General features: G+C 35.5%; 1 protein-coding gene across 1 annotated transcript; it reads right to left on the bottom strand.

Annotated features, from left to right (window-relative positions):
• Positions 1-693: 693 nt before the first annotated feature.
• Positions 694-7,491, bottom strand: LOC126620208 (uncharacterized). The gene is made up of 19 exons (XM_050288723.1): positions 7,192-7,491; positions 6,188-7,102; positions 6,021-6,089; positions 5,734-5,932; positions 4,878-4,962; positions 4,626-4,685; positions 4,429-4,510; positions 4,271-4,330; positions 4,112-4,164; positions 3,779-3,957; positions 3,200-3,383; positions 2,851-2,908; positions 2,688-2,744; positions 2,363-2,608; positions 1,899-1,960; positions 1,696-1,752; positions 1,510-1,603; positions 1,254-1,394; positions 694-1,114 (listed from the first exon to the last, which is right to left on the bottom strand). The coding sequence occupies exons 2-19, from the start codon at positions 6,929-6,931 to the stop codon at positions 1,031-1,033; spliced, it is 2,514 nt and encodes an 837-aa protein (XP_050144680.1). The 5' UTR covers positions 6,932-7,102; positions 7,192-7,491; the 3' UTR covers positions 694-1,030.
• Between the last annotated feature and the right edge of the window lie 17,962 nt (positions 7,492-25,453).

Genomic DNA, 25,453 nt, shown 5'->3' on the forward strand with positions numbered 1-25,453 from the left:
TTTAGGTTCGATTCTCGTCAATAGAGAATTTGAACCACATTATTGCTAGCTCATTAAGAGGCTAAACCTACCCGCTCCCTCTTAGTGTAAACAATATCGTTTATTCATAAAATAAAAAAAGTTCGAACATGTACCCAATAACACAAAATGAAGGTTTAGATGGTCGGATGGTCAAGTGGTTCCATCGCACTCAAAAATTTCTGGATGTGGAAGTTTATGGGAGTGTAATATTGGAATCACCAATTACAAATCCAATCAGATTCATGTTTTTTGTGAAATGCAATTGTAGCCTAATCTAGCATAAACAAATCTTAATAGTTTTGGAAAATATGCACAAATAGAACTGATCACTAATGTTTAACAAAAATTGATAATAAAAAAACACTAAACAAGAAATAATTGTATATGAATCATGATTTATTGCCCTTTAGTTGCCTGTTTAATGTCATTTTTTATTTATTGTATGTTTGTGACCGATTCTTTTTTTTTTTTTTGGGTGAAACAATAGTAATTTTATTGATAGGATTATAAAAGATTACAATCTTCAAAAAGAGTCGAGAATAATATTATGAGGCTTCCCAAACTAATATGAATCAAGGTCTGAGATAAGTGCGTAACTACCGGCTTTGTGACCACTTTTATGTTACATGAGTTACCATTCATTGTATTAAATCCAAAAGTGCTAGAAGCAAATTAACCGTTCAAATGGGAATTATGGCAAACAATGTCGTCATACAGTAACAAAAACAAATGTGGCATCGCATGCATGCAGGATAAAAGGTCAGCATGCAATTTCTTTTCTTCTCTTTTTACATACATTGTTCCTACTCCTCTTCCTCTTTTACTCTCTAAAATCCTCAAACTGATGCTTATTGGAGAGGCGAATCACCAGCATAACTAAACATAGCAGCGATATTACAGGAGACGTCAAGCGCTAACTGAAAAATATGAGAAAAAAAAAAAACAACACAAATAAAACACTTTCTACATCTAATTTTGCCGTGCGGAACTTCGGGAGATTGGCAAGTTTTCAATCCGTCAACTTCACTGCCTTCTCTAGCATTGACGTCCCTCGGAAAATTGTCAACTGCACATCTCTCATGTATTTCGATAACTGGAACGTAAGAAAAAAAATTAAGCTGTTAATGTTAAAAGTTTAAACAAGAACAGCCCGCTTTGTAATACCGAGTTAGAAAAATCAATTTCTCTCTAACTCCGCACTATCTGCAATTCAAATAACTGTATACACTTACTTGCTCATCTCTCATCTTTCTAAATCCTAACTTCCTCGTCCAGATTGACTCGGCTTCCTCAGCCGCGGGGAGAACCAGTTTTTCCACTTTCAGGGAAATAAGTAACCTCTCTATACATGAAAATAGTGCTTGGAAGTAACCCTAAAAACACCAAAAAACAATGACGTCAAACTTCAAACAAAGGGTAATTTTCATAGAAAAGGAAAAACATTAAAGTATATCAAATAAACAAGAGCAGATTCCAAATCATACTCACTTTTCCTTGATGTTCTCTACTAGTAGCAACGATCGGAAGCTCAGCAACCTCCCGACCAAAAACCCTAAGGAGACCAGCAGATATAACAACAGACCTGGACATAAACGAAAATTATTACTAGTGTGAAATGGTGTGATAAAACCATCAAATGCTACAATCCGCACTAACACCAGAGGAGCAACATACCCCACTATCAAAACAACACAGTACATGCCTCCAAACTCTTGACCTGAAATATTTCTCCTGAAACATGCCGGGAAAAATAATTGATTTCATAATATTAGTCATAGAAATTTACATTGGATGAACAAACGCTACACAAAAATTCCTAATTACAGGAAGCAACAAAAAACTAAAAATCAGCGGAACAATTAAAAACCACCACTTACCCATATACCATAACAGGGATCAAGTCGCGACCAGACTGTGCAACAATAGGGTCAAAGCACTCCTGCCAATTGAGCACAATCAATTTGAAGGTGACAACATTGATAACTATTCAGCATAAATTTGTCCGTACAACCAAATTAAGTGACAACATATGGTATATACACAATTGACAACTAACAAGTAACAGAAAAATACATAAAACTTAGATAGGAAGCCTAATCTAGAACGCCAAGTGATAAATGAGAGAAGCCACTCCCTTAATATATTCATCCTGTATAAATTTTGATGCTCTGAAACATAACTTACCAGTTCTAAGTAAATTCTACTTCTTTGGGGATTTTAAACATACAAATGGGAAAGAATAAAACACCAAGTCCAAGTTCAGCGCCATACGTTAATAGGAATGCATCAAAGAGCGTAAAAGAATAAGGGTAGAAATTCCAACGCACATATATGTACTTACTCGAAAAATAGCAGCAGCCCTTGAAAGGAAGGGTAGGTGTTCCGGATAGCGACTCTTTCCACTGAAAACTCGCCATTGAACATCTGCCACTCCATCAATAAGCAAACCTCTATCTGCATGCTTCCGGATTATTGTATCTGATAATGGAGCTGGAACATGCTCTGCTCCATTGAATACTAAATTCTGTAAAGCTGAATGAATCCTATTACAGTCATCACAACAAAACCATTTATCTTTGGGGAGTTCCTGCAGTAAGACGCATAAAATATAAATTAGCATCCCAGAAAATTTAAAAAATTTAACCACCACAACATTCAGAACATACTTTTAAGTCACATAATCCACTGTCCCGTAAGCAACCCACATGGAACTCCTTCTCACACTGAACAAGAATCAATGGTAAGAATAAAACAAAGATGACTAAAGAGAGAAAATTTTGACAAACTCTCGTTGCATGTGATCAAAAGAGCAAAAATGTTAAGTCATACCTGGTCACAGATTATAACCGTTCGTTCATCAAACAAAGCTGCACTGAAATCTTGGCTCCTAAAAATACAAAATAATACGTTAGCACCTATGAGTGATAACCAAATGGCAAGCATCAAGTAAAGAAATTATAGCGCAAGAGTCCTCGAGAGATATTATAAAAAAAATATATTGCAAGAAATTGCCTAGAAACCAGGGTACCAAATTTCCAACAAAATAGTTTGTAGACATGGGTGTTGAGCATGATGTGACACTCAAAATTTAACCAACTTCGTGAAAACCGTCATTCATGTCAGACTACTTAAAATGCACACAAGAAATGAATGGAATTTATACACAAGAGGAACCAACCTGCAAACAACGCAGCCACCAATTTCATACTCAGGTGCATTGAAGACCCGTGTCAAACGTATTACAATAGGTCTTCCAATATTTGAAGATTCCCCAGCAGCAGCCTTTTTACCAGGTTCAAACTTATCTCTACAATCTGGACAATGCCAATCACCTTGAGGAACCAATGGTAAATCCAAACAAGCTGCAATATAAACAAAGTTAGACCCAAAAAAAAAAAAAATGAAACACCTAACAACTACTAACTTGATTGATTCATAGGGATATTAAAATTATTAACATCAATATATATGATGACTTTGTTTCCACCAAAAGAATTGATATATTATTTTTTTTTTTTTCAAACATGTGTAATATTAGCATGGGGACAATACTTCCTATCATTAGATTGAGAAGACAGTGATGTAGATCAAAAATCATTCATCAAACCACTAAATTTTCAGTTCAACCGGGGAAAGAACAAAACGGAATATATCAAAATGTGATCTAAAATGTTGATGAGCAAGACTTAAAGGACACAGAACAAATGTATACATCCAAAACTAAAATCAAGTACCAAAAATTAGAAACAATATCAACCTGAATGATAAGCACGAGGGCATCCATCACAGAAAATCAAATCCCCTGTATCATGTCCACACACAGCACACATATCATCATTTCCATCACTGCCACCAATTGTCAGGTTTTGCCCATTGGCCAATGACATGGCTATATCGTGAAGTGTCAATCCATTGGAAGTATAGATGTGACGGTAGCTGCAAAATGAAATAAATTATCTACACATGACACACTAAACAACTATCCATTGGAAGTATAGATGTGATGGTAGCTGCAAAATGAAATAAATTATCTACACATGACACACTAAAAAACTAGAACAGCAGCCAAAGCTCTTTAGAAGCTACTCACGGTTGACGCCTTGCAGCCATTCCAGCATGAGCTTCAAACTGTGAAGGGCTTATCTGTTTACATATAAAGAGTAAGATTGACATGAGAGAAAGGGGAAGGAGGGGCTAGACCAATATGCAGGACTCAAATTTGATGTGGTCTGTGCAGCTCAGTATTTACCTCTTTGTCACAGCAATTACAGACTATCCCATTTCCTTGCTTATAGCCACCAAGCAATCTCTGGGAATATGAAAGCATCAAATCATTTAAAGATCAAAAGTTACAGGCATTGACACCTGAAACCAGCATCATCATGATAACTATATCTATATAATTACCTGCCCTTTGACATAGTATGCCAATTTAGCTCCATCTGGAAGTCCATTAGGCATAAATAGTAACCGGTGAAGATCATTATCCCTATCAACCAGCAGAAATTTCTGAATCAAACAAAACTCACCCTGACAGTATCTTGTAAAAAAAAAAACTCACAAAGAATCAAAATAAGAAAAGGGGGCAAAGGGATGAGGTGAACCTTCTCCTATTGCCACCTTCAGCAGTTTTCTTCTGGTTCATAGTTGCATGGAAGCTTGGTCTGCACAGCATATACAGTTTCAGTTTTTCATGCACAAAACAAGTTATCTTAATCTGAATGACAAAGACAATGGTAAAAGAATCTAAAATGTTCCATTAGCCTGTAATTAAATTAAGTTCAATCACCGTTACATTAATCTAACAAATTTAATGATGGACTTATATTCAGTGTACCATGTGTTAAGTTTATTACCTGGGAACTGGATGAGGCAATTTAGGGAGCTTCACACGATGTCTTTTCTCCACTTCAGCCATTCCATCAATACGATAAAGAGTTGCTGCAGAATGTTTTATATATATAAAAAAAAGGAACATTAGGGTCTCAATATCACATTAACATAACATATATATCAACTGGACACAATTTTGTTTCCCTTCAGTTGATCGCTTTTTCCTTAGCACTTCCAGTATTCCAACATAAGCATTTTGAAAACCCAAAATTTGTTAAAATGTTCTATCATTAGTGAACATTTCATCTGATTATATTACACTACCCTCAAAATCTCATCAAGCACATGACAAATGAGCTTCATGAATGTCAGATTTTCTGGATCTGAGATATATGATATTTGTCTAAGGAAGTTGAGAAAAATGATGGTGAAATTAAACATGACTTGGAATCAAGCTCAAACCAAGCAATGAAGTTTTCTTCTGACAAGCCCTCCCCCTCCTTCCCCAACCACTTTCCTTCCCATCCTCCTTCATTTTCATATAATAGTTACTGTCCAAAACATATATACACATCATAATCATCATCCTATGGGAATCGCTCATTCAGTTCCCAAACAAAGGTAGTGTGATCAAGTGCGAAAGCTTTTGATGCAGAGCATACGCCATTTTGTGTTGAGCCCCTACTTGAGATCCTACCTAAGTGGATATGGATTTGGTCTAACGTTATTTGTGCTTTTGCAGGTCCACAAATCTTATGTGTGTGAGTCAAGTATTGATTCAATAATTGGGAGACGAGCAATCTTAAAAGGTTTATTGGAAGAAGAGCTATTTTGGAAATGAAAATAAAACTCAGAAAAGTGTTGCTGCTTAAAAATTACCTTTCCAAATCCGGAAGGACTCTTCGTTGAGAGCAGAACCAGCAATATCCTTTATCACTTCATCCAGACTGCTTAGAGGAGCAGTCTTCAGTTCTTGTATGATGCTATAAACTGGCCTCCCATTCTCCATGTATATGTGATTATTAGGATGCCGAGTCTTGACACCAGCATGCTGCTCAAACTCATATGCACTGAGTACCTGCTCATTTCATTGAATCAATTAGCTATAAGCCCATAAGCAATATTGCACTTAAACTCAAAACAATGTAAACAGTGAGTAAACTTGCCCTGGTGAAATTGCATGATAAGCAGCCGCACAAATAACCACCGCCACTTATAATTCCATGTAGCTCTATCTGCCAAAATTTATGTTAGAACCTCTACAGAAAATAAATATTCACTGCAAGCAGATATTGCATCCAACAGAGAAAAAACAATATATTTGATATAATACCTTTGGCGGGGAGGAAACATACTTCACTCGTGCCCCATCAAGAATACCAGTGGACAGTAGCTTTTTAACATTTGAAGGATAGCTGCTCGGAACTACATTAGTAGAACCTTCCAACTCCCAATTAGAAGCACAAGGATGAAAGTTGCCGGATTCAGCACACTGCCTCCAATATGAACTTGCTGGAAACTCCCTACTTGTACTAGCCGTTGCCTGAAAGTCCATTCCGGACTCCTCATAAGCATTTCCATGTGAAGAGTCACAATCCTCCTTTTTCTTGCTGAATTTGAACGTAATCTTGCGAATCCCAGATGAACTGGCAAGCTTAGGAATTTCAACCACAACCCGAGAGGTCAATACATCACCATTCGTCTCATTCTCAATTTGGCAATTATCATTCACGGTACACTGTCCATCGCTCAAGGTCTCCTCAGAGCCCGGATTCCCCGAACATGAGGACTCAACTTCAGCGCACTCTGTTCGGTTATTATTTACCAATTCAGCAGGTTGGCTAGTAATGTCCTGAAAAGTGGAGCCATTCTCTTTCGGAGACACAACGGGGTTTGATACTTCCGAACGTATATCCTCATTGGAATGCTCCTTCACTTGCTTCTTGTTTGGAAACGAATCTGCCGCGCTATCATCTCCGAGACACTCGTGCTCTCGCTTCAATTCAGCTCTCGGGGAGTTTTCTGTTTCCACTTCCCCATCTCTCAATTTCCCCACACAAATTGCCTCTTCACCCATCCAACTACAACTCCACTCACGAATCGAAATTCAATAAATTTCCAATAACAAGCACTGTGATACGGAGACGGCATTCAATCAGAATTCCAATTCCAAAAACGAATCCTAATTACCGGAGCTCGGATCACGAACCACAGTTTTTCCCCCAGAATTCAAAAACAGTTTTTAATCCTAAAAGCAAGGAATCGAATAAAAAACAAGAAAAACGAAAACAAAAACATCGGAATCACCAATTTTCAAGTAAAAATTAACAAACTAACCTTCTCTTACGAATCCAAATCGAAATCCAAATCCGATAGAAGAAAGAGGAGCTCGGAGATCCAAAGCGTTTCCGAATCGAATTCGGAAAGTTGCGGATCTGAAATTCAAGAAAACAAATCAGGGGTGTTTCTGTCGAGTGAGATCTGCGAGAGGAAATAGCGCGGGATGCGATAAGGGTTAGGGTTTTCAATTCTGTTTCGAGAAACGGGTGAAAACGTGCAGAGCGGCAAAAATACCGAAATGAAAAAGCCTGGCTCGCGCTCCAGATTCAACTTTTGAGGGACGACACTCAGATAAAATGCCAAGTTTATTTATATAAATAAATAAAAGGTGACGAATGGGTTTCTTTGGAAGAAACGAGACGGCAGGTGGATAAAGCCTACGGGCCCACTCTTTTGGCCAACCGAATTGCGCCGCGTGGTGTGCAATTATCTGACCCACCAGGCGCCATGACACGTATGATGTGACTTGGAACCGCGAGTCCCGCTTTTTTTCTTTTTTTTTTGCGGGAATTTTGTATTTCTGAGAGTTTGGTGCGGAGAAGTAACCGTGAGTGATGTGTTAGATGGAATTTAAGCCGTTGGATGAGACAGGTGGAGGCATCGGAGGAAGTGTAGAGGGTTTTGGAGGGGGGTCATAACCGACTTTTAAAATGGACAGAACCTAACTGTCACAGCCAGAAAAGCAAAAGAAACACATAACTGTCCCAATGATGGATTTTTATTTTATTTTTATTTTTTCTTAAAAGGAAGATAAAGATGGAAAGGGTGTGGTGGGCCAGGTACAAAATAAGTATTAAGTGGGCTCTGGAGTCTGGGCTGATAAGGAGTTTAAATTACCTAAGTGGGCCTCTTAGGGGTTTTAAGGAACTCTCTTATTCTCTTTTTTTGGCTAAATTGTCCTAAAAATTTCTGATCTATACCACGAGTTAAGTTTTCGTCTCTAAACTCTACTATATTCGAATTAAGTCATTTGTTATACTAGTAGTCTTTTCATTAACTCTGTCAATTTTTATGTTAAGTTGAGAGATAAAATAGGAAGTTCATCCAAACAATTAAAAAATTGATTTTTTTTAGACTTGGCTCCTCAAAGATTGAGAAGGAACTCCCCTTTATTACCTCATGACCTATTCATAAACTGTGTATTTATGATCGGAACTCCTTAGGGATTGACGAAACGATCTTAGTTTTAATTGATTTTTTTTATTGGTGATCTTTACATAGTGATTTTTAACATATCAATTATAAGTACAAAATTTTGTGACTATGTTACTAAATATTTTGAGGAGTAACTCCTCCTTGACCTTAATAAGCCAACTTTCCTTTTAAATAAATTAGAATTATTTTCTATATGGGTCATTATACCCTTAAATTAGATGGAAAAAAGACAAATTTGACATAATGATCACTCATGCAACGCATAATTAAGTTAAAAGACGGAAGAAACTAATATGAGAATTCAAGAAAAAAAACTAAATATGAAGTAAAGTTCAAAGATCTTTGCTACCACGCACCTTTTCCCTTTTTAGAAAACTTGCCGGTTTTTAAGCTACGAGGTCAAACAATTTCGAATGTCGTCCCAATATTTTGTCATTTGGCCAATTTATACTTTTTGATAGGTTGACTGTTTGGTTAACCATCAGTTGTTTAGGTCACAACTCAAGAGACACCTGCAGAATGATCTCGGTGTGTTCTTCGTGGCATGGTTAGTGGAAAGTGATTCAAATCCTCAGTGATGTGAAATGCACTTACTGTTTTTTTTCCTTTAATAAAAACTAATTTATTGCCTTTAAAAAAAAAAAAAAACAGAATCACCAAGGCCATCAGTACATAAAAGCATTATTTAATAACGATAGTTTAGAATGAAGGGAGGTACAAATCCAAATTACATCATTGACACACCCCGATCCTATAATCAAGGGGTGCTGGCCGCCACGTGAGCATGACGTAACCAAAAGCGCGGTGCGGAAGCAAAAGTTACAAGAATTACGAAGGAATAAAAACCAACTACTAGCAATAATGTTCAACTAGCATGCTAGAGTAAGTTTAAATGTGAAACACACATATTCAGAGCACAAGTACTAGGTGCAGTCAAGTAGGACCATAACTAAATTACAACACCCGAAGGTGAGTCCTACATTTATGTAGTATGTCAGTACACCGTGGGAATCCTCGTGGGCCACCAACAGCTGCTAACTAGAACCTGGAGGGGCGCAAAACAAAATTGAGTGGGTCAGTAAAACAAAGCTTTTAAAAACATTTCGATTAATAACATTTCTAACCCCTCGCTGTAAAACCTGTATACTTTCCCAGAAAATAACATAATATGCATATAATTCTTCAAATATCTCAAATCACTAATCTTTATCAAAACCAGAAAGTATGCCATGTAATAAATGTCAATAACAGATTAAGAATGCATCAATATAACAGGTGACATAATGAATCAACCGGAGACCCTGCAGTTGGTCCTGTACGGTTAATTCCATAGCTCAATATCCAAACTAACCGGAGTCACCACAGTGACCTGTACGGCACTACTCTGCACATAAATCAGAACTACCTGAAGTAGTCTGTACGATAAGAATGGTGTAAGAATACGCTCTAGTGCTTCTCTCATCAACAGCTGTATAATAATCTAAAATCACCTACAATCGGAACCACTCTATGGTCTGTACGACATGTCGGAACCCTCTCATGGTCTATACGACATGCACCTACTTGGATCCAAGGTGAGCGTGTGGTTCGGGTGAATAATATAAGCACTAACACCAGGGGTGCATGTTATGAGCTCTCAACACAATTCACATCATCGATGGTTCACATGAATAACATAAAACTCACATGATACTCACCTGTGCGTTTACAGCACCATTTCACATATATATGCATCAATTACTAATTCATATAATTCGCAATATGCATGCATGGCATTTTAAAAACATACTTTCATTTAAATTCAATTTCTGGGAAATTCAGTAGTATATAGGTAATAACAGAAAATAACTGCCCACTCACTGGTAAGTCGAAGGGTCGTAACCCCCGTGACGTCCTTGAACGCGCTCGTCCTCGGGATAGGTCTCACCTATATGCGAAACAACTAAAACAACATTATTTAAAGCACATAACTGACAATTCATAATAACTTCTCATACGATGCTCAATTTGGGTATATGAATATACCACAGTGACCTACTCGACGTCACGGACGTCGAGGTATTTTTAGAAAAAAATTTCGAGGCCGCACGTGCCCCCACGCGTCGGGAGGGGCACGGACCCACGCGCCCCTACACGCGTCTCCTTCTTCCTCCAGTCACCGGAAAACTGGAGATTTTTCAATCTCCTTGTTCTCCGTCATTTCTCAACCATTTTTCACGCATTTTATATCAAATTAAAGCCCTAAGCGTGTAGAATCACGTTGTACTAGTTTAAGGCTCTAAAAATTACGAAATCTCACCGGAGAAAATCCAAGAAAACCGGCCAACTTCGAACCCTACGATCCCAACGTCCAAAACCTTCAAACTAAGTACTCCGAGCTTCCTTGGGACCTCACTAAGCTCCCTGTAAGCTTAGAATTCCTTGAAATTCAACAATTCACGTGTGCATGAACAGTGATTTCAAAATGGGGTTCGGATTTCACGTGATTTCGAAGGTTCTAAGTTCCAAAAATGGTACCATTCAACTCAGGAGGTTGTAAAGATGAAGAAACTCACCTTATTGGCGTCGATCCGTGATGTTTTGAGGGATTTTGGGTTCTTGTCCATACGGTTCGAGAGAGAGAGAGAGAGAACTGAGAAGGAGGGGAGAGAGAGGGCTCAGGGAAGGGAGAGAGGAGGTGTCCCGTGTGTGTGTGTGGTCCACCCAAAGCAAGTCACTCTTTAATTCCCTAACCACACAAATATACACACATCCTTTAATCCAACTTAAATTTTCCAAAACTTAGGAAAATATGCATTATTCAAAACATGTCACACACATACCTTAGTAACCATCAAGGGTACTTTCATCATTTCACAACCTCGATAAATAAAATCTCGGGACGGGCTGTGACAATCATGGACCTAGATTGTTTGCCCTCCCCATCCCATACTATTCCCATTCCCTCATATTTATATAGTCACGGTTAAACTACGTCAACATTTTATATTCCCATTACTTTTTGTTTTATTATTTTTATAAAAAAATCAATATAAAATGTTTACGTGGCTTAACCGTGACCACAGAAATAGAAGGGCATGGGAAGGAGATGAGATGGGGGAGGGCAGACAATCTAGGTCCTTACATCATAGGGGATAGAGTGAGCATAGTTGGCTAAATGTTTTCCCGACATAATTAGCCTCCTGCCAAACATGACTAAAACTAATAAAATTAAGGGAAAATTAGATTCTCATCCTTCTTTTTGCTACTTCATTGATTAAAATCTTATTCCTTTTCAAATTTTGATAAAGGTCCCTGGGTATTAATAACATCATTAATTATTTCAATAATAAAATATTTTTTTATTTCTAAATACATTCATTTAATGTTAAAAATGTTACAATTAGTATATTTATATTTATGACTAAATTTTTTATCATATATTTTTAGTTTTAGTTTGTACCCATTTTTAATTTGTAATTCTTTTTTAACTTGTACTAATTTTATTTTCACTTTTAATTTGTACCCATATATTAATTTCTTTTTGTGCCCATATTTTTTAAAGTTTATTTGTATTTTTACCCATATATATTGTTTTTATTTGTACTTTTTATTTTGCTAAATGTACCCATTCATGTAAAACTTTTTAATCTTAAAATGTACTCATTCTTAAATATACCAATTTGTTATATGTAAAATGTACCCTCTTTTTTTTGGGAACTTTAACGAAAAGCATCCGGTATTGTTCACTTTAACGAAAAACCACATTTTTATACTAAAAAGTCAATCCTGGTACTATTCACTTTACCCTTTATTTTGTCCTTATCATTAAAACTCAAAGTTTTCAAGCCATTTTCATTAGTTTTCCTCTTTTTTTTTTATATATAAAATCTATTCAATTTTTTTCTAATCCATTTTTAAACGTATATGGGTACATTCTTTTTTCTTTGATTTTAAAATGTATCCATATCAAGTTTAATTGAAGAAATTTACTAATGTTATTAAGCCTAATATCTTTTTTTTTTTTTGTGATTTAGAAGAATGTACCCATGTTTTGATACAATAAATTTTTTGGTTAATTTTGATGAATGTACCCATGTTTATATACACACACACAATAGTATATTTATATTTTAATATTTTTAATCCCACAAATTATGGTTTTTTAAATTTAAAATCTAATTTATATAAACAACTAAAATTTCTAATTTTTAATTTAAAAAAATATAGTAACGTACATAGAAATAAATTATCACATTAATTTCAGGGATCTCGATCAAAAATTAAAAACCAACAAGATTTCAATCAAAGAATATTCATAACTAAGGACCGCATCCAAAGTCTCCCTAAAATTAAAGGTAGAATTGAGATACAAAATATCATGAACAATAATTTTAATTTTCTAAGAAATACGAAAGCAACACAAAATACAATTAATGAGCTTCGAATCACCTTTAACATTGATAAGCCTCCTAATTATTCGCGCATAAGAAAACCCATTTTTAGGCCATAAGCTTCAGCAGGACCAATCGGTTTGGCACCAGCAACACGAATAACAGCATCCGCATAACTTGTGTTTGTACCTCCCCGTCCCTGTATAAATGTGCAAATTTTTTATACAAGCTATACTTGAGATCCAGAGATGAATGGATCGGAGAGATGGAGCGTGTTACGAGTTGCATGCATTGTTGAGTGGCAGGCTCTTTGGGGATCCTGTGCAAAATTTATAAAAGGGCCTCTCCTTCTAATAGCTTTCCCAAAAAAAAAAAAGGTAGGACAATATATTGATGCTAGAAAGCAATAACTTAAATCAACATAAATTTAGGATCACTGATTGTCAATTTATAAATGTCATTAAATAATAAGTAAAAAGAGTCAAAAACATAACTTTCACTAAATAATAAAAAAACACTTCAATCTTGAACAACCAAACAAGAAAAAGGCTTCTTTAAAACTCTAACTTCAAAGTTTCACTTGAATATTTAGCATTATTACATAATAGAATAGAAAAAATTGTTTTTAGGGTGTTGTTATTGGCACTTCAAATATCTCATCGTGTACTTCAAATTTTTATATTTTGAAAGAAAAAAAAAATTACACTTATAAGGGATGCACAATGAGATTTTAGAGTGCTAATAAAAGTAATTTTTTTTAGAAGATAATATATAGCATTATTACATAAAAATTTTAGATAGAAATTTTTTTTGAAAACCTTTGTATTTGGGGTCCTGTCTGATTGCACCTTCACTTTCCCTCAACGCCCCCTCTGTTGAGTGGTCACTACGCGGTGCATGCATGGTTCCTTCTTGCTTTGTTCCGAAAAAAAGTACTTACATATGCATGCATTGTAAATTTTGGTTATAAAGTTGAATAAATTAAACTGAAACAGCAAACATGAAATTAAACAACGATGTATTATGTATAAGAGGATAAGAAACGTTAGTCTATCATTTATCCCAGCAGAAAAATGATAAAATACAATGAAAGATATAAGTCTGGTATGGTATGGGAAATCTTAATTAGCAGCGGATTAGGGATTTTTTTTCAACTTAAGCATGTAATTCAATTTCATTCCCTTCACAATTTTTTTCTTTTTGGGTAAAGCTTCAGTTCCTAAACAATTATGGATATGTTTAAAAGTGTTTTTAAAGAAAATGTTTTTGGGTTCCAAAAACACTTAAAGTGCTTCCTACAAGAAGTATCAGTTATGTGCTTCTTGCAAGAAACATTTTAAATGTTTTTTTAGGATTCACTTACATTTTTTCTAAGATTGGTTCCAAAAAAGCAAAATGATGCAAACAATGGAAGGACAACTCAAACAGAGAAAGATAGAGAGGGTATGCTTGGCTCCCTGTACGCCACCCATAGTAGCCAATCAAGAAATAGATTAAGCTTCTGTTTGTGGCATACAAGGAGCCAGGCATAACTTAGTTTACCTTTGACTTCAATTTTCACACTCAAGCCACACCTTTCCCCGCAATCATTATACTAACGAAACAACGTATATTTTAACTATGAAAAAACTCATGCATGAAGACCTTAACTTAGTCAAGTTGGCTAGAACCGTATGTTCTTTCTCTCTGCACCCAAGTTCTAATTCTCCTCTTATAGTTTAGGTTAATTTAGTGTAGACTAACGCTTTGTATAAGTGAGTGAACTAAGTCATGAAGATTGAAGTGAAATGCATACTCTATATATAGAGTCACCGACCTTACGAGGAAGATTTCTTACCATGTACACAACATGTAATTTTAATGCACTTTCCTTTTGAGTGGATTCTCATTTAAAAACTAAATCATATAGGAGATTTTGAAAATAAATTGAAATCCATATGTGTAATTGCCATAATCGCCGCCCATAGTACTGAGTGGCGCCGCTTCATTGCACCCTCCAATGTTTTTTTTTTTTCCTTTCTTTCTCGCTTAAAAAGAAAATAAAATCATCTACTTTGATTAAAAAAAGAAAATGTTTCTAAAATAATTTAAGCAAAAAATGAATCAACAAGACTAAGGGCCAGGATCAACGAGGTTTTTCTTTCAGCGAAATTTTTTCCGAGCTTTTGTAACAAGAAACATAAAAGCTACAATGATGGAAAGACGCCCCTCAAGTATTTGTCATGAACGTTGATAAACGCGTTACAGACTTACAGCAGAGTTTCGACTATGAAAATAGTTACTAAAATATTATCTTCATGCCATATATATACCATTGCATAGTTTTAACTCAAGTAAGTGTAGGGAAATGATTCTCACACATTTTTTTTAGCCTTGTACACACCCCTATTTAATCATGGCACTTGATTTCGTTTGATTTATTTAATTCGATGGATATAAAGAAAGAGGGGGTATATCAGAAGCTAAAAGAGGTGTGTGAAAATCAATTCCCTAAATCTAACTCTACATAAAATGGGGGCTAGTTCGGCTCAGCCTGATATTAAGCAGTGGTCAAATGATGATTCTTAACTTTGGCTTCATTTTTCTTTTAAAATAACATGAACTAACTTACCATTAAAATCAACTAGTTATTGGTTTAGTGATACTTTTTTTCTCTATATAGGAAGAAGTTTTAAGTTTGAAATATCCACCGAATTATTCAAGAAAAATATTAACACTTGGACCTAAGTAAAACCTTATATAAAATGGGACTGGGCTGTTTCAGCCAGAGACTAGGCCATAGGCCGACTCTAATCGTGACTCCTATTATGGCCTCCATTTTCTGTTAAAATGACACCGAATTAATCCCCTAGGAAGTAGGAAGGGAAAGAGTCACAAATCATCATGTTAGTAGACAGATTAGTTATGTACTCATACATTCATATTCATACAAGTTTGCATATTATTAGGCACTTTTATAATATTAAGAACTATTTGATAACTATTTTGTTTGTAACTTTTGGGTTTTCATTTGTGACGGAAGAGAGAGGATGAAACAAAGATTCAACAAAAACGAAATCTTGAAAGTGAAAACATAAAATTGTTTTGGGTCTTTAGTTTCACTTTCTGCGTCTTTCCTTGTGCATTTCTTCTATATCTCCCACCACCTTTCTTCATCCCTCCTTAAAAGTTAAAATTGCTTCCTAGCGTTAGGATTAATTTGAATGGTTAGGGTTGTTTGATCAACAGACTTCGCATACAGAGATCTGAAGAGAATCTCACTCACCAAACCCAGCCCAAAAACAAGGAAATCAATTTTAAAAATTTTATCACATACTCTCGACTTAGCCCATTCTACACAACTTCAACAAAATTACATACATGTCATCAACCCAATTCCTACTTGACCATTTAAGCCCGAGCAGTTTCAACAATATGTAGAATCAGTTTGTATACTTTCAAAAAACATTTCTAAAAAAAACAACTTAACTATCTGTAGGATCAGTTTTGTATACTTATTAGTATAATTAGTTTGTTTACTTAAAAAAAAATCTTGTGAAAATGTCAAATTAACCCTCTGAAGAATCAGTTTTGTATACTTTCAAAACATACTAAAATCACAAACACAAAATTCCAATTTGGATAAACCAAAAATATAAATCTACACACACAAACTTAAAAAATAAAAGCAAGAAGACGACGCACCTCTAAAACGACCATTTTAGAGTGGGCTTTCTCGTAGCAAGCACGTAGAAGGCTTATTTAGAGTCCTAAACCAATAAAAAAGGGTACATACGTAGAAGGGGAAATAAGAAGAAAAAGTAAAAAAAAAAACTAGTGATAAAATGTTTAAAAGTTTGAGTTTTAACAATAAAGACAAAATAAAGAATAAAGTGAATAGTATCAGGATTGACTTTTTAGTGTAAAAATATGATTTTTTGTTAACAGTACCGGGAGTTTTTCGTTAAAGTTTTCTTAAAAAAAACGTATGAAAAAAAGACTAGAAGAGAGAGACCCAACAAATCCATTCACCTTCCAAACACGGTGAGCAAAATTTTAAATGCAAAAGCGAACTGAAAAAGCAACCTTGACATTACCAACCAAGTTGAATAGTTTTGTCTCTAGGTGAAAAGAAAAAAAAAAAAGATTTTTATCATAAATGATTATTAAAATTGACCTCACCATCAAGATGATCTCTAGAATTAAAAATCAATCAATATAGTCCTTGAAAATAGGTGTCACAAATTAATGTGGTCCTTCTGTCACAATTCTGCTAAAAAATCTGTTAAGTGTTGATGTAGAATATAAATGAGCTCATAAATCTTTTTTTTTTTCCTCATAAATGGTTCTTGAAATTAACTCACGACATCAAAATGATTCTTGAAATTGATCCGCGACATCAAAATGGTCCCTAAAATTGAAAATTGATTAATGTAGTCCCACAAGTAAGTGTCTCAAATCAATGTAGCTCTTTCGTCACGATTCTGTCAAAAATTATGTTATATGCTGATGCGACACATAAATGGGCCACATAAGTCTAATCAAATTAAAAAACTTACAAATAGGCTTAATAATTTAGTAGCTAATAAACAAATTGTCAACCCAAAAACTCAACTCTGCAATCACCTTCGATCTCAGTCCACATTTCTATACCTCATTCGCTCTCTATTCTCTAAAAAAAATCTTAACACATCCATCTTTACATACTTCAACATCCTTCACCGAATTGAACATGCATTGAGATCACTTTTGATGACAGCTTGGTTCATTGGCAACGAAGAAGGGGAAATAAGAAGAAGGAAAGAGAGTGAAAAAAAAAAAAAAAAAAAAACGTATGAAAAGAAGAAGAGAGAGACCCAACAAATCCATTCACCTTTCAAACACAGTGAGCAAAATGTTAAATGCAAAAGCGAGCAGAAAAAGCAACCATGACATTACTTACCAAATTGAATAGTTTTGTCTCTAGGTGAAAGGAGAAAGAAAAAAAGTCTCTGCATGAATAGTCCTAAAATAATTGTTTACACTTCATTGAATATACCGACATCCATATGGACATTTTCGCCCACGTTGTTTACACTTCCAGCTCATCTGCAGTCCTTTTCTCCTTCTCCCAAAATTGTAAATTGGTCATGAAGCCCACATATAAAATGCGTAATTTCAAGGGAACTTTAACGAAAAGCATCCGGTATTGTTCATTTTAACGAAAAATCACATTTTTACATTAAAAAGTCAATCTTTGTACTATTCACTTTACCCTTTATTTTGTCCTTATCATTAAAACTCAAAGCTTTCAAGCTCTTTTCATTAGTTTTCCTTAATTTCAATCCAATTGGAGTTTAGCACATATTGTAATTTACGATGTTCATTGAATAGAATGGCCAAAATCAAAAACCCGAAAGCAGCAAAAGTAATGTTCAAACAAAAACCGCTAACATGTGTCGGTATTAGGTAATTAAGTTACGGATAATATCTTAAGTTGTACTATTAGTTGTATCAAGGACTTTTTGTGCGTGATTGAAGTTTCAAGCATATGTTAGCTGGATGACAGAATGACAGATACCAAAGCTTCGGCTCCCTGTAATTATCGTACAACAACAAAGTCATACATACGAACATAACTTTTAATTGATCTTGCTTAGGCATGAAATGTGGGATCCATCTTCCTAATCCCGTAAAGTTTGTAGACCACACTTCGGAGCGTTGGATTGATGGTAGCGTACTAGCGTTGGCCGATTTCTCGCGTTATGGTTAATTTTTTACATGATTGTCAAGTTGTTACGTAATGTTATAAATTACTCGTATTGAATTTGTAATGCTACATCGTAAAATAAAAATTTATTGTTCACTACTCATATTATAAATGATAGAACATAAACTAATAACACACAAATTTTTTCATATAATAAGTAAAAATAAGTCGCCTCAATTCACATTATTATGCCAATTAGTCATGGCAAGTTAAAACACGATAAAACGATATGAACACATCCAAAAAATTAAGGGTAGTTTGGTATTCTATTTGGACTCAAGTTTATAACTCAATAAGTGTTTTTGAGTTCTAAGCCTAAAAAACCATCTGTTTTGCAAAGCTTGAACAAAAAAAGTACACAAATTCCTAAGAACACCAAAAGTATGTTTTTAGAGTTTTTTTTCTTCAATCGCGATCTAATTTCCTTGCGTACGATATTGCGAGTCTAGTAGTCAATGAAGAGTCATCGATACGAGAATTGCACCACCACCATCAAGTACATCTTCGGCACTGTCAGATCCACTCATCACCACTACCATTGTCATCCAAGTAAGATACCAAACACACCCGAAGTGTTTAACTTGAGTCTTACCGTGATTTTGGATGGGGCTTTGAGTATATAAATTTAGGGGCAAAAGACTGTTTACTACCCTCAAGTTTCATGGTTTTCAACATTTAGTACATCAATTTTTTTTCATCCCAGAGTCATACATAAAGTGTTAATTTTGGGACAGTCTCATACATCCGTTAGTCAAACTGTTAGTTCTCCCGTTAAGTGATGACGTGGCGCCTATGTGGACAATGACTAGGCGCCACGTGTCATTAAAAATATTTAAAAAATTAACTAAATAATTAAAATTTAAAAAAAAAATTAACAATCCATTTTCCCCCTCTCCTTCGTGCACCCAACCTAGAGGAAGAAGAAGGAGAAAAAAAAAAAAAAAGCCGTTTGCAACCCAGAACAAGAAGAAGGAGGAAGAAGAAGGAATAGAGGAAGATGAGAGTTTCAGGCGAGAAAGGGGAGAGTTTCGGCCAAGGGGAGGAGGAGAGAGAAATGAGGTGGCGAATGAGGGAGGAGGAAAGGAGAGAAATGAGGGAAGGGAGAAGGAGGGGAACGGCCGGGTCTCTCCTTGACCCGCGACCCGACCCGCATCATTCTTTGTTTTCCGACAAATTTTCACCCATTTTTCCGGCAAATTGCACTACCTAACCACCTAGAATCAACTTCATGACCTTCCCTCTACCTATTACATCCCAAATTTGGAGAGATTTGGTGGTGAAAATGGAAGAAACCGTGAGGGGTGCGGCGAAGGTGGTGTGACGGCGATCCGCCATTTTTGAAGTAAATCTCGTCAACCACCACCACCATTAGACTCCTTTAGAACCCAGGAACAAAGCCCAAGCAGTTGTGGAGGCGTTGGAACAAGTGGGTCGCCGGGGGGGGGGGACGAATTCATCTTTGCCGATTCGGGTTTTTTTTTTTTTTTTTCCTTCTTCTTCTTCTTCTTCTGGGTTGGCAGACGGTTTTTTTTTTTCTCCTCCTTCTTCTTCTTCTAGTGTTGCAAATTCTGTTTTTTTTTTTTTTTCTTCTTCTTCTTCTCCTTCTCCTTCTTCTTCTTCCTTCTTCTTCCTCTTTTGGGTTGGCAGACAATTTTTTTTTTCTCCTTCTTCCTCTGGGTTGGGGGCGCGGGGGGAGAGGGGGAAAATGGCTGTTTTTTTTTTTTTTTTTTAAATTTTAAAATTTAAAATTTAAATTATTTAATTATTTTTTTAATATTTTTAATGACATGTGGCGCCCAGTCATTGTCCACGTGTGCGCCATGTCATCACTTAACGGGAGACTTAACAGTTTGACTAACAGATGTATGAAACTGTCCCAAAATTTACACTTTAGGTATGACTCTGAGACGAAAAAAAATTGATGTACTAAATGTTGAAAACCACGGAACATGAGGGTAGTAAACAGTCTTTTGCCCTAAATTTAGATTAGAAATGAATATCACACAACACGAGAACAATAAAACATGACAATTAACAATCATAATGCAGATATAGTACATAGTACCACTCAAAATGAGATGTGATTCAAATTTTTTTTTTTCGAATTCGTCGTGCACGTGATATAAACATTTTATTTAATTTCAAACTTGTTATGCACGAGAATCTAATATAAAATTTCTCAATTCCAAATGCATGAGAATATTATTAAAGTGTAGTACTAAATAACAAACAAGAATCAAACTAACAATTAATACAATTAAATGCTTTCCATAATTCACCAGATTCACTTTACGTAAGTAGGTAATTAGGTGCAACGAACTTGGTTGCCTTAAGATGGAAAAAATAAAGAAAAAAACTCGATCTGAAACAGATAAGGACGAAGGTTCCAACCTCATAATATTTTTCATCAAATCACATGGACTCCCAGCAAATAATATTTTTCCTAATAATTTATCTAGGATCTAATCAAAATTTTGTTAATTATTTCAATTTTTTTTTTGTGTGTGTCAAACAATAGATAGATTAGATTAGATGTTAGATTAAATAATCGACATGGTTCTAACCCATGCCTTGGTGCGAAAGCAACATTCATCTTCATCATTGTGATAGAAGACCATTTGCTGTCAAATGCAAGTATGTAAGACATTTTTTAAGTCTCGGGATATAAAAAGTCTAATATTATAGTTTAGAATTCGATCAAACAAATTATAATTTAGAATATTTTGTTACAAAAGTTTCATAAATCGACTATAATATAGTTTGTAATTACAATTTTCTAATGTGGGAACTTGTAGCTCCAGTAGAATTGAGCATTTAAATATGTTTTCTCTAATGCGGGATGTGAGTGTTGGTCGACCAATCACAATACAAGATCAACCTTAACACTCGTATTCTGCAACCATTTTGTAAGATTTATTTCACACTGGGGAATTTATCATTTCTCCTTACCTGCAAATCACAATTAACTAGCATACTAATTGTTTATACACACATATCAATTTCTGTCATCTCTAAGCTTAAAGATTCATATCCTCTGTAATAAAAATCAAGATCAACTATTTGCATTGATGTTTCAAATCCCCTCACAGATGCTAACAAATCATTACTTATGAAAAGAACTTCAATCGAGTCTCCCCTAGCATTTTGTTAATATCCAATACAATAGCAATAATGATATTTAAGAGTATGGTTTAGTGATATTTCTTTTCGCTTATAAGTGTGAGGTATTAGATTCGAATTCCACATATAGCAAGTTTGATACCAAATTATTATGGCAGCCCATTGTGTGTGTGTCTTAACCCTAAATACTACTCACGGAGCGTAGTTATGCACTAAATTGAAGCTCCTGTGCTTCATAGATACAAATAGGGATGGGCAATGGTTATGCGGGCGGGTAACCGCGGTTAATTTACCCATAACCGTTTATGCTCATATCCGCATAACCGTTTACCCGTTGGGTAATTGCCTAAACGGTTATGCCCATACCCATAACCATTTATAAACGGTTAACCATACCCATAACCGCATACCCATTTACCCATTTATCATTTTTAACCCGTTTATCTTTTTCTTTTTTTACCATTACCCTTTTTTCACCCATCTACATGTTTTTTAACAACTTGAAAATAAAAAAAAATTGTTATAATTTTTTTTTTTGACAATTAAACACCGTTATAGGTACATTCATCATATATTTCCATATTTTAATTTTTTAAGTCCTTATACCATTCCAATAATTGAAATAATAGTTTACGGACAATATTTTTAACTGTTACCAATGAAGGTAAATATAATATTTGCTAAGTATTATTGGGTTACAAAAATTGTTTAGAAGACAATTCAATCAAAGCATTTCTGTCAATTTTACGATTACCCGCAAGGAATTTAAATTAATTTGGCCAATTCCTTGATGATGAGAATCATCATTCTTGTAGTAGTGTTATTAAGAAAATGACCGATGAATTCTTTGCTAATTTATTAGGTGCTAAGTATTATTGGATCGAGAACATGTTTTGCGTTAGTTTTACATATATAAAATAAATGGGTAAACGGTTACCCGTTTATAACCATGGTTAATACCCATAACCGCCCATTTAAATTTCGCGGGTAAACGGTTATACCCATAACCGTTTATTTATCTAAACGGTTACCCATAACCGTAACCGTTTAATTTAAATGGGCGGGTAACCGCGGTTACCCATAACCAATGGGTATTTGCCCATCCCTAGATACAAACCCTAAATCTTGCTCATGGAGCTAGCATAGTTATGCACTAAAATGAAGCTCATGTGCTTCACATATGTAAATATGTCGTTGTGTTGAAAAAATTCAGACCAAATTTTTTTCATGATCTCCTGCAGTGAGATGCTAGTTTTAATTTGGCCCCCGTGGTGAAAAAATTGTTAATCATGACCATGTGGTTAAGTTCCTTAGCAATACCAATCCAATTTGTAATTTCCTTTTTTCTTTCGTTAAAACTCCGTTAAGATTGAAGGGCAAATATGCATTCAATCCTTGTCTCAACTAATCATAAATTACCACTTGAGCATGTGAGTTTCTTTTAATATACCCAAATTGTCCTCATCTTCGTTACTGTCATCTAGGTTTTATTTATTTATTTAAAATTTTATAAGGAACAAACGGTATTATCTACACTAAGGGAGAGGGGGTAGGCTTATCCTTACAGTGAGCTAGCCATAACATGGTTCAAATTTGTCTTTGGCGAGAATCAAATCTAAGATATCTCACTTACAAGTAAAGAGGATTACCATTAGACCGTAGTACTAAGTGACACCGTCATCTAGTTCTCAAGGAAGAAATAAAAGCGGCATCCATGGAAGGTGTAATCAACCTCTTCAGGCCTAACAACAACCGCAATCCATACCGATTTAGTGACTAAAAGACGTCGTGTAACAACAATTGAACCTCGAGTCCGTCAAAACTCAAGCCATTAACCTCTTCAAAGACTTCTCTCGCGTTGTGTTCTTCAGAAAATCTCAAGCAGGCTTTTCAACATTGTCAATGAAATCAAGGTCTCAAAGGCCTTCATTATTCATTCCAATAATGCAAACGCTAAAACACTATACACACTACTACAAAAGGGTCTTCTAGTGTCAGTGGGTGATGTTGGTTTAATATAATATAGTGGCGGACAAGACATTTGCGACACTAACTAAACATGAGGTCGGATTTACTGTCGTTTGTAAGCGTTATAAACTGTCTATGTCACTTTTAACCGACGTAAACATTTAATATCGCTAATAACTGACATACATTTTAATAATTTTTAAGCACTGGTGTTGCTTTAAATAAAACAATGTTGTTTTTAAGCGACATAACGTATGGGTGTCGCTTCTAGCGGACACTAATTATTGTTTTTAAATATTTTAAAGTCTGCGTCGGTTCTGAGCAACATAAATTTTAGCTTTTTTAAATATTTTGAAACCCGGTGTCGGTTGTAGCCGACACTAATAATATTTTTATATATTTTAAAACCTGATGTCGTTTTGTTATCTACCAAATTCATATATACTTTAGTTAAAAAAATTTAAAAAGGCGGGTCACTAAACTCTTGCAAAATTTCAAACATTTTGAAATTTGAAATTTTCACACCGCTCCAGTAGACTCTTGCACAAAATTCTAAATATAAAGGAAGAGAACACATCCCCTTCAGCAAAGCAGCTCATTCTTTGCTCCTTCTTCGCAGCCACAACAGTAGCAATCACCGTTTCAAATTCAACAGAGCCCAGACCGTGCTCCTACCTGTTAGGACAGAGGTCGTCGATCCCGAGTTTCAGAATTTGAACGGGGCCGCCGAGTTGAGGTAGAGGACTATCTTTGGGAGCGCTAGGGGAGTAGTGGAAGAGACGGAAACGGTGTTGTCTCATATTGAAGGCGAGGCCAAGGAGGAAAGTGTGGCGGATGGAGGTTCGGCGAGTAAGCAAAGGAGCGAGCCCAATGGGAACAAGATCCCGAAATTGCAGACCGTCGATGTCACGCCCCGATCCCAACATACGTCCAGGATCGACACATGACGTCACCAAATATCCGTATATCTAACGTACCTAGCCTCTGGGATATGTACAAAGCATAACTCAATATTCGAATTGCGTTGCAATTTTCGTATATTTTATGGCTGCATTTAATCTCCTCGTTACACTGCCTACGTACCCTAAATAGGGATCAAGCCATTTGTAGTTCATCTTTTCACTACACTCGAATATTCATCACATAAACTGCCATATTTCAACATAATGCACAATCCAGAGCATGCAACATCTCAAGGAACAATCAACGAGGCGCAATAATAATCTATAGCCATATTGGTCAACGGTATGTCATAATCATAACAATTACATCCAACAACATCCAATAATCACACCAAATAATAACCCATACAACACACTGACATGCAGGGCTAGAACGACACAGTTCAGCTGAAGCCTACATCTCTGAAGCTAAAATCAAATCTAAGGAACCAAGTCACTAAAGGGATTTCGGACCACTCAACGGAATCGCGGAGTAGAAGGGATTACAGACCATCACTCAATAGAATCGGGGAGTACTATGCATATAGAACCACCCAATGGAATACAAGTTGGATACAATTCTGAACCCTCACTCAACAGAATTGCAGAATAGAAGGGATTCCGGACCATCACTTAACAGAATCCGAGCCAGGGTACGATTCTGGACCATCACTCAACGAAATCACAGAATCGAAAGAATTACCGACCATCACTCAACGAAATCGCAGAATTGAAAGGATTACAGACCATCACTCAATGGAATCCGAACCAGGATACGATTCTGAACCATCACTCAACATAATCGAGTGGCAGACCAAGGTATACAACAACGGCTTGAAGAAACAATACAAGAACCAAGTACTTAATTTAGAAGGGCTGAATGACACAAAAAAGTGAAATAAGGAAACAAGTGTCTAAGTAACAAACCCCATGACAATAGGTTAACGATCCACTATTAGCCCTCACATTTCATC

The sequence above is a fragment of the Malus sylvestris genome, chromosome 4 (assembly GCF_916048215.2).
Source record: "Malus sylvestris chromosome 4, drMalSylv7.2, whole genome shotgun sequence".
Taxonomy (NCBI): Eukaryota; Viridiplantae; Streptophyta; class Magnoliopsida; order Rosales; family Rosaceae; genus Malus; species Malus sylvestris.

Excerpts from the sequence above, each read along its gene's own strand:
- LOC126620208 (XM_050288723.1), bottom strand. The coding sequence starts at position 6,931 with ATGGGTGAAGAGGCAATTTGTGTGGGGAAATTGAGAGATGGGGAAGTG. Across the intron at positions 6,090-6,187 it reads ATGTTTCCTCCCCGCCAAAG|ATAGAGCTACATGGAATTAT; the intron begins GTATTATATCAA and ends AAATTTTGGCAG. Across the intron at positions 1,753-1,898 it reads ATCCCTGTTATGGTATATGG|GAGAAATATTTCAGGTCAAG; the intron begins GTAAGTGGTGGT and ends GGCATGTTTCAG.